The sequence below is a fragment of the Scyliorhinus torazame genome, chromosome 5 (assembly GCF_047496885.1).
Source record: "Scyliorhinus torazame isolate Kashiwa2021f chromosome 5, sScyTor2.1, whole genome shotgun sequence".
Classification (NCBI taxonomy): domain Eukaryota; kingdom Metazoa; phylum Chordata; class Chondrichthyes; order Carcharhiniformes; family Scyliorhinidae; genus Scyliorhinus; species Scyliorhinus torazame.
The window spans coordinates 163,699,639-163,710,134 of record NC_092711.1 but is presented as its reverse complement, the minus strand read 5'-3'; the positions used below and the strand labels follow the sequence as shown (position 1 = coordinate 163,710,134).

Sequence of the window (10,496 nt, the reverse complement as noted above, 5' to 3'; positions counted from 1 at the left end):
GATAGATTATAGGTTTATTGCTTCACTGATTTATTGGTGCCTTGAAGAATCAATGCAGTATAATTCTTAAATTCAGTATACATACAGACAGAAAATGGAATATCCACAAGGCAAAGTCATTGTTTCATAGCAACTTGATGTGTCAGAATCTAACACGGTTTCAAGAAAAGTTGCATAAAAGCCCTCGTAATGAATAAACCATTGTTCTACAAATACATGTAGTAGTGAAAAAGTATCGCAGCCTCAGCAACAGAAACATTCACAAAATGTAGCAAAGCCTGAGCAACAAGCAAGGTTATTGCAGAACACCTTATCTTCAGAGGATTGGTACATGTGGCAGGAACATGTAGACATTTAATTAAATTGATAGACATTAATGAATTTTAAGTAATGACCATTGCCTGGATAACAAATCATGCTCCAAGTGGCAGAGAGTTTTTTGAATAAATCAGGAAGCCTCAGCTGAGAATTTGAAACCAATAAGGGGTTAGACCATTGATAAGAATTTCTTTAAGAATAAAGTTTCATGACTAAAGTTTCTTCTGTATTCATGCTTTATGAAATTATGAACCATCTATTGATTTCCTAATATTTTCTCATGTTTTTGTTTAACTCTCTTTATTATGTTTTGATGTATTATTTGATCTGCATTTTGATTTATTTTTATGCAAGAGAATCAAGGTGGATAATTAGCAATAAAGTTGTATTTTTGGACACCTCCAATCAACCAGATCTTGGTCTCATTTTTGAAGATAAAATAGATCTGATCACTCATATAGTTGCCAAAATAAGTGCAACCCTGAGGATTGGAAACTTGTTTGAGAATTCAGCAAAGGAGGATCAAGAAACTCATAATGAGTAAATAGAATGAGAGAGCAAACTGGGGAGAACTGGAAAAGCTCCAATAGGAATGTGAAAAGGGAAAGATTAGCAAAGACCAATGTGGGTCCATTCCAGGCAGAGACAGGAGAGTTTATAATGGGGAATGAGGAAATGACACAGAAACTAAACAATGTGTGTCTGTCTTCATGGTGGAAGATACAGAAATTGTCCCAAAAATATGAGACCCCCAAGGGACTAGTGAGCACGAGGAACTGAAAGAGATTAGAATTAGTGAAAAAGTAGTACTGGAGAAATTAATGTGGTTGAAAGTTAATAAATCCCCAAAAGCTGATGCTCTACATCCCAGAGTGTTGAAAGAGGCGGCTGGAGAGATAGTGGATACATTGGTGATCATCTTTCACAATTCTATAGATTCTGAAATGGTTCCTGCAGATTGGAAGGTGGTAAATGTAACCCCAATATTTAAGGAGGGAGAGAAAAAACAGGGAACCACAGACCCATTAGCCTGACATCAACAGGAGGGAAAATGCGACAATCTATTATAAAGGATGTGATAACATATGAATTAGGAGCAGGAGTAGGCCACTCGGCCCCTCGAGCCTGCTCCACCATTCAATAAGTTCCCGGCTGATCTGATTGTAACCTCAACTCCACATTCCCGCCGACCCCCCAATAATCTTTCACCCCCTTGATTATCAAGAATCTATTCAACTCAGTCTTCAAAATATTCAAAGACTCTGCTTCCACTGCCCTTTGAGGAAGAGAGTTCCAAAGACTCCCAACCCTCAGAGAAAAAAGTTCTCCTCTGCCTTAAATGGGCAAGTTATTACTTTTAAAGTGACTCCAATTTCTAGATCCTCCCACAAGAGGAAACATCCTTTCCACATCCACCCTGTCAAGGCCCCTCAGGATTTATGCGGTTCAATCAAGTCACCTAAACAGCCTGTCCAATCATTCCTCATAAGACCAGCCTCCAATTCCAGGTATGAGTCCAGTAAACCTTCCCTGAACTGCTTCCAACACATTGACATCATTCCTTAAATGAGAGCAATACTGTACACAGTGCTCCAGATGTGGTCTCACCAATGTCCTGTATAACTGAAGCATAACCTCCCTACTTTTGTATTCAATTCCCCTCATAATAAACAATAACATTCTATTAGCTTTCCTAATTACTTGCTGTTCCTGTATACTCGCCTTTTGTGATTCATGCTCTCAGCCACCCAGATCCCTCTGAATCTCAGAGCTCTGCAATCACGCACCATTTAGATAATAAGCTTTTTTTTTACTTCTGGCCAACAAGGACAAATTTACATATTCCCACATTATTCTCCATTTGGCAGATCTTTTCCCACTCACTTAACCTATCCATATCCCTTTGTAGTCTCCTTATGTCCTCTTCACAATTTACTTTCCTACCCATCTTTATATCATCGGAGCCGGAGTTGGCCATTCAGTCCGTCGAGCCTGCTCCACCATTCAATACGATCATGGCTGGTCAACCACTTCAATGCCTTTTCCCCCACTATCCCCATATCCCTTTGTGTTATTGGGATTTAGAAATCTGTGAGTCTCTGCTTTAAACTCACTCTGCGACTGAGCTCCCACAGCCCTCTGGGGTCGAGAATTCCAAAGATTCACAACCCTCGGAGTAAAGAAATGTCTCCTCCGAGACCGGTCCTAAGTGGCTTCCCCCTTATTTTGAAATTGTGTCCCCTGGTTCCAGACTCACCAACCCAGGGAAACATCTCGCCTGCACCTCCTCTGTCTATTCCTTTATGGATTTTATAAGTTTCAATTAAATCCCTCATTCCTTGAAACTCTAGAGAAAAAAGACCTAGTATCCCCAATCTCTCTTCATAGGACAGTCCTGTCAAACCTGGAACAAGTCTGGTGAAACTTTGTTGCTGTTCTTCTGTGGCAATACCTTTCCTAAGGTAAGGGGAGTAAAACTGCACACATTACTCCAGCTGTGGTCTAAGCATTTCATAATGATCGATGTCAAGGCCATCGGACGGTATTCATTGAGGCACGTTGCCTGGTTCTTCTTTGGCACCGGTATGATGGTGGTCTTCTTGAAGCAGGTGGGAACCTCGGAACTGAGTCGGGAGAGGTTGAGGATGTCCGCAAACACACCCGCCAGTTGGTCCGCGCAGGATCTGAGTGCATGGCAGGGATCCCGTCAGGACCTGTCGCTTACCGAGGGTTCACTTTCAAGAAGGCCAATCTGGCTTTGGAGGCTATGACGGTGGGCATGGGTGTGTCCAAGGTTTGTTGGTTTCCTGCTCGAAGTAAGCATAGAACGCAGAGTTTGTCGGGGAGGGCTGCGCTGCTGCTGAAGACTCTACTCGGCTTTACTTTGCACCCATTATGTTATTTAAGCCTTGCCACAACCAACGAGAGTCCATGTCGTTAATCTGTGATTCCAGCTTAGCCTGGTATTGTCTCTTGGGAGTCCTGGTGTTGTCTCTTGGAGTCTGTGATGCCTTTGCGGAGGTCATACCTAGATCTTTTGATTAGGTCAGGGTCGCCTGTCTTGAATGCCTCAGACGTGCCCTTCCACAGGGAGTGAATCTCCCGATTAAACCATGGTTTCTGGTTGGGTAACGTACGTACTACCTTCTTTGACACACAATCTTCTACACACTTGCTGATGAAGTCTGTGACGGTGCTGGTATACTTGTTTAGGTTGGCTGCGGGGTTCTTGAATATGGACCAGTCCACTGACACCAAGCAGTCGTGTAGGAGCTCTTCTGTTGCCTCGGACCAGCATTGCACGACCTTCTTAACCGGATTCTCCGCTTCAGTTTCTGCTTGTATGCCGGGAGAAGGAGCACCATCTTGTGCTCCGATTTTCCGAAGTGCAGTCAGGGGACGGATCGAGAGGCGCCCTTGATGTTTGTGTAGCAGTGGTCAAGGATGTTGGGGCCCCTGTCGGGACAGGAGATGTATTGGTGGAATTTTGGCAATACACTCGAGGTTGGCCTGGTTAAAGTCCCCGGCCACAATGAACAAGGCCTCCGGGTATTCTGCTTCATTGTTATTTATAGTGGTTACAATTCATCAAGCGCCTTCTTCACTTCCGCCTGGGGTGGGATGTAGACCGCCGTGATGATCGCAGAAGAGAATTCCCATGGAAGGTAGTATGGACGGCACTTCACAGTCGGGTATTCCAGGTCCGGGGAGCAGTAGTTCGCCAGGATCGCCACATCCTAGCAGCAGGAGGAGTTGATGAGAAGACAAATCCCTCCACCCACTTCAGTCCTGGATGTGATTAACAGCAGGAATAACAGCAGAATTTAACCCATCATCACTTGTGAACCCTTTGGTGTCTCAGCATGTTGGACGACTGAGTGAATCCCTCCCCACAGTGAGAGCAGGTGAATGGCTTCTTTCCAGTGTGACCTCACTGGTGTCTCCGCAATGTGGATGACGTTTGAAACCTCTTTGTGCAGAGAGAGCAGCTGAACAGTTTCTCCTCAGTGTGAATGCGCTGGTGGGACATCAGTACCAGAGAGCTTTTAAACCCACTCCCACAGTCGGAGCATTTAAAGGGTCTCTCATTGGTGTGAGTGACATTTTGGCTCAGCAAGTGATGACCGAGTTAATCTTTTCACAGTCGGAGAGGTGAACAGGCTCTCCCCGGTGTGACCTCGCTCGTGTTTTATCAGGTTGGATGAGGTTCTAAACCTCTTTGTGCAATGAGAGCAGCTGAACGGTCTCTCCTCAGAGTGAATACGCTGGTGGGACATCAGTAGCTGTGAGCTTTTGAAACCCTTCCTGCAGTCAGAGCATTCAAAGGCCTGCTCTTGGTGTGAGTGACATTGTGTTTCTGCAGGCTGGATAATTCAGTGAATCCCTTATCACACACAGGACAGATGAACGGCTTCTCCCCGGTGTGAACTCTCTGGTGGCTCTGCAATCTGCATAACTGAATGAATCCCTTATCACACACAGAGCAGATGAATGGCCTCTCCCCGGTGTGAATTCGTTCGTGTCTCCGCAGGTTGCCAATGACATTGAATCCCTTTTCACACTGAGAGCAGATGAAAGGCCTCTCTCCAGTGTGAACTCGTTCGTGTCTACGAAGGTTGCCAATATCAATGAATCCCTTTTCACACTGAAAGCAGGTGAAAGGCCTGTCTCCAGTGTGAACTCGTTCGTGTTTCCGCAGGCTGCCAATGTCAGTGAATCCCTTTTCACACTGAGAGCAGGTGAAAGGCCTCTCTCCAGTGTGAATTCGTTCGTGTCTCCGCAGCCTGACACTATCAATGAAATCCGTTTCACAGTGAGAGCAGGTGAACGGTCTCTCTCCAGTGTGAACTCGTTCGTGTCTCCGCAGGTTGCCAATGTCAGTGAATCCCTTTGTACACTGAGAGCAGGTGAAAGGCCTCTCCCCAGTGTGAACTCTCTGGTGGCTCTGCAGTCTGCATAACTGAGTGAATCCCTTCCCACAGTCAGAGCAGGTGAACGGCTTCTCTCCAGTGTGAACTTGTTCGTGTCTCCGCAGGTTGCCAATGTGAGTGAATCTCTTTTCACACTGAGAGCAGGTGAAAGGCTTCTCTCCAGTGTGAACTCTCTGGTGTCTCTGCAGTCTGGATAACTGAGTGAATCCCTTCCCACAGTCAGAGCAGGTGAACGGCTTCTCTCCAGTGAGACTGCATTGATGCCTTTCCAGCTCGTTCGGGCCTTTGAATCCCTTCCCACAATCCTCACATTTCCATGGTTTCTCCATGGTCCGGGTGATCTTGCGTCTCACCACGTTGGATGATCAGTTGAAGCCTCATCCACACACACAACACATATACAGTCTCTCCCTGCTGTGAATGGTGTAGTATTTTTTCAGGCTGTGTCACTGGTTAAAGCTCTTTCCACAGTCAGTGCTCTGTAATAGTCCCACATGGGTGTGTGTGTGTCTCAGTGCTTTTCCAGACACACTGATGTTTAAAATATCTTGAAGCAGACAGAATAGACAAGCATTTCTCCTTCTAGATTCAAAGGCCGATGATCTTCAGTTCCCAAGAATTGAGTGACTCAGTCAGTTCTTGACATGATATTTAGTTTGAGATATCGGCCTCAAACTCCTCTCGTTCTAACTTCCTGCAAACAGATTTTACAATAGTAATCATTGTCAGTACAGGATAGAAACTCAGAACTGACAATTCTAGTTTATATCGAACATTCTTTCCTCTCTCTTTCCCTGAAATGCTCTAAATCTCTATCCCACACACTCTCCCTCTATTCTCACTCTGCTGTATCTAATATTCACCCTCCCAATTCTCCTGAAGGTGCTGATTCAGGCTGTTTGACAGATCCAAACTTCCTGTCCTGGACACAGAGACCTGAAAATCTTCATGCAGGCTGTCAGACAGATATATGTCTATGTTACTGGATGAAAGTCAAAGAGATCTAGGAGTACAGGTCCACAGGTCATTGAAAGGGGCAACACAGGTGGAGAAGGTAGTCAAGAAGGCATACGGCATGCTTGCCTTCATTGGCCGGGGCACTGAGTATAAGAATTGGCAAGTCATATTGCAGCTGTATAGAACCTTAGTTAGGCCACACTTGGAGTATAGTGTTCAATTCTGGTCGCCACACTACCAGAAGGATGTGGAGGCTTTAGAGAGGGTGCAGAAGAGATTTACCAGAATGTTGCCTGGTATGGAGGGCATTAGCTATGAGGAGCGGTTGAATAAACTCGGTTTGTTCTCACTGGAACGAAGGAGGTTGAGGGGAGACCTGATAGAGGTATACAAAATTATGAGGGGCATAGACAGAGTGGATAGTCAGAGGCTTTCCCCCAGGGTAGAGGGGTCAATTACTAGGGGGCATAGGTTTAAGGTGAGAGGGGCAAGGTTTAGAGTAGATGTACGAGGCAAGTTTTTTACGCAGAGGGTAGTGGGTGCCTGGAACTCGCTACCGGAGGAGGTGGTGGAAGCAGGGACGATAGTGACATTTAAGGGGCACCTTGACAAATACATGGATAGGATGGGAATAGAGGGATACGGACCCAGGAAGTGAAGAAGATTGTAGTTTAGTCGGGCAGAATGGTCGGCACGGGCTTGGAGGGCCGAAGGGCCTGTTCCTGTGCTGTACATTTCTTTGTTCTTTGTTCTTTTGTTGAAAGTGTGTGTAATATACAGACTGTATTCACTTACTTTCCCTCCCAATTTTCCTGAAGGTGCTGATCAACAAATCTAAACTCACTAAAACCTGTACAAAAGTAGAAAATCTCCATATAAGTACATTTACTGATTAGAGATGGGGAAATTCTTGAGGAAAAATTTTATTTAGTCATGGAGTGGTCATGACAGGGAACTCACTGCACACAAGGGTTGTGGAAGTTATTGAGATGATTCATAATTTAAAATAAAATAGGATGGTCACTTCAAGAAAATAAACTTGCAGGTGAACAGGGATATCGAGGGGGAATGGGACTGAATGGATTGCTGTACAGAGAGTCAGCATTGACTTGAGTTCCCAAATGGATTCTGTCAGTGCTGCAATGACTATATGACTGGAAATATATAATGTAGGTACAGTACTATATTACAAAACTAGAAATAATAATACATGTATTTTATTACAGAACCACCAATACTATATATAATACGTACCATATAACAACACTAGACATATCTTTGTCCGATATTAAATTTTTAAAAATTAATTTACGGCATGTGGACAATGCTGGTCAGGCCAACATTTATTGCCCATCCCCAGTTGCCCTTCCAAAGTAGTGGTGAGCTGCCTTCTTGAACTGCTGCAGTCCTTGAGGTGTAGGTACATCCCCTGTGCTGTTTTTTTTTTTAAATTTGTTTTTTATAAATTTGAATTACCCAATTCATTTTTTTCCAATTAAGGGGCAATTTAGCATGGCCAATCCACCTTACCTGCACATCTTTGGGTTGTGGGGGCGAAACCCCACGCAAACACGGGGGAGAGTGTACAAACTACACATGGTCCCAGAGCCGGGATCGAACCTGGGACATCGGCGCCGTGAGGCAGCAGCGTTAACCACTGCTCCACCATGCTGCCCTACATCCCCTGTGCTGTTCTGGAGGGAATTCCAGGATGTTGCCCCAGGGACAGTGAAGGAACGGCAATATATTTCCAAGTCAGGGTGGTGTGTAACTTGTAAGCAAACCTCCAGGTGGTGAGGTTCCCAGGTATCTGCTGCTCTTGTCCTTCTAGATGGTTGTGGGTTTGGAAGGTGCTGTCTGAGGAACCTTTATGAGTTACTGCAGTATATCTTGGACATGGTATACATGGCTGCTACTGCTTGTCGGTGGTGGAAGGTTTGAATGTTTGCGGAAGGCGGCGCAATCAATCAGGCTGCTTTGTCCTGGATAGATTCGAGCTTCTTGCGTGTTGTTGGAGCTGCACTCATCCAACAAAGTGGAGTGTATTCCATTACACTCCTAACATGTGCTTGTAGATGTCTGGTGGACAGGCTTTGGGGCATCAGGAGGCGTGTTACTCGCCATAAGATTCCCAGCCCTTGATCTGCCATGGTAACCACAGTATTAATATGGCTAGTCCAGTTCAGTTTCTGATCAATGGTAACCCCCAGGATGTTGGTTGTGCGGGTTTCAGTGATGGGAATGCCACTGAATGTCAAGGGGTGGTGGTTAGATCCTCTCTTGTCGGAGATGGTCATTGCCTGGCACTTGTGTAGCAACGGATGTAACTTGTCACTTATCAGCCCAAGTCTGGATATTGTCCAAGTCTTACTAAATTTGGACACGGACTGCTTCATTATCTGAGGAGTTGAGAATGGTGCTGAACATTGTGCAGTCATCCGCAAACATCACCACTTCTCACCTTATGATGGAAAGGAGATCATTAATGAAGCAGCTGAAGATGGTTGGGCCTCTGATACTGCCCTGAGGAAATCCTGCAGTGAAGTCCTGGAGCTGAGATGATTGACCTCCAATCACCACACCCATCTTCCTTTGTGCCAGGTATGACTCCAACCCGTGAAGAATTATCCCCTGATTCCCATTGACTCCAGTTTAGCTGGGGCTCCTTGATGCAATACTCAGTCAAATGCTGCCTTGATGTCAAGGGGAGTCACTCTCACCTCACTTCTGACATTCAGCTCTTTCGTCCAAGTTTGAACCAAGGCTGTAATGAGGTCAGGAGCTGAGTGACACTGGCGGAACCCAAACTGAGCGTCCAGGAGCAGGTTATTGCAGAATAAGTGCCACTTAATAGGGCCTTTGATGATTCCTTCCATCACTATGCTGATGATGGAGAGTATTCCGACAGGGAAGTAATTGGCTGGGTTTGATTTGGCCTGTTTACTGACCCCTTAAATGTCAGCCATCTCCTGGGGAAACCAGCCCTTTAATTGTGAACATTAGGAACAGACCATCCTTTTAGCCAGACAAATAAATGTGCCAAGCTGAGGGAGCAAAGGATGTCAATGTCTTTAAGAGAGAGAGAGGCCTGGGCCAACCTTTCCAGAGTCTGACCCTCCCTGAATTCACTTCCGTTCCCTTCAGTTGCTGCAAGTGACCAATTGAAGGTGAGAATGAGAAAAGAAATGGAAAGGGGGAGAAAAGAAAGTGTTTTACTCACAGATGTTGGAGACAGGAGTCTCTGTGCAGCTCAAGCTCATTCAAGGTTGGGGGAACAACAGCTTTGCTCGGCAAAAACCTCCATGTCCAGCTTCCGCATTGAGACAATGGTGGAGCTCTGATTGGCGGAGGGGCAGAGTCTTTCCGGTCCTCCAAGTTTTCCCATTGGTCAGCATCTGAGCGGTAAGGTCAGCGGAAGAGAGCTCACATGCGCATGCGCAGCATCCCCACTCCCTGAGACATGCGCAATCCCGGGTCAGGGGATGGGAAAACCACCGACGGCCGGAACTGTCAGGCGGTTGCCTGGAAACCATCTCGAGGAAGTTTTGGGGGCGAGGAAACAGAGGGTGGGGGCTGGGCTCGCGTGTCTGCGCGCCGGCGTGTGCGCTCTAATGCAGTGACGTCACCGCGGAGCGGATTGATTCGTATTGGCTGATTTAGAGAATGAGGGCCTTTGTGATGTCACAATGTGGAGGTTGAACAATGGGTTTCAGACTAAAACTTCCTCTTCTACCAACATCTGGGAGCAAATCAATGTCTCCCACTTTCAGAAGTTCATAAGGTATAGGAGCAGAATTAGGCCATTTGGCCCATTGATCTGCTCTGCCATTCCATCATGGCTGATCTCATCCTGGCCTTTTCTTCCCGGTCCTGAGAGTTCTTCAGAACCCTTCGACCCAATTAACAATCTGTCCAACTCCTCCCTAAATTTACTCACTGTCCCAGCTCCACCGCACTCTGGGGTAGTGAATTCCACAGATTCACAGCCCTTGGGAGAAGCAGTTTTTCCTCAACTCTGTTTTGAATAGGGCAGCACTGTGGCCCAGTGGTTAGCACTGCTGTCTATACGGTGCTGAGGACCTGGGTTCGATTCTGGACCTGGGTTCGATCCCGGCCTGAGGAGTCATTGGTAACTTGCAGCAACTGTAGAGAAAGGAAGTGAATCTAGTCTGTATTTTCCACACATTTAGAGTTCAGTAATATAGACACATTTATGTCTGGCAGTCTGCATGGAGATTTTCAGGCCTCTCCAAGATGGGAAGCAGTGAGCAGGGATCTGTCAGTCAGCCG

At 46.0% G+C, this 10,496-nt stretch overlaps 1 protein-coding gene across 1 annotated transcript; it reads right to left on the bottom strand.

Annotated features, from left to right (window-relative positions):
* Nucleotides 1-13: 13 nt before the first annotated feature.
* LOC140420381 (uncharacterized) lies at nt 14-9,657 on the bottom strand. The gene is made up of 2 exons (XM_072504387.1): nt 9,427-9,657; nt 14-5,943 (listed from the first exon to the last, which is right to left on the bottom strand). The coding sequence occupies exon 2, from the start codon at nt 5,576-5,578 to the stop codon at nt 4,595-4,597; it is 984 nt and encodes a 327-aa protein (XP_072360488.1). The 5' UTR covers nt 5,579-5,943; nt 9,427-9,657; the 3' UTR covers nt 14-4,594.
* Between the last annotated feature and the right edge of the window lie 839 nt (nt 9,658-10,496).

What these genes read in the sequence shown, in the direction of transcription:
- LOC140420381 (XM_072504387.1), bottom strand. Translation starts at nt 5,578, where the DNA reads ATGGAGAAACCATGGAAATGTGAGGATTGTGGGAAGGGATTCAAAGGC.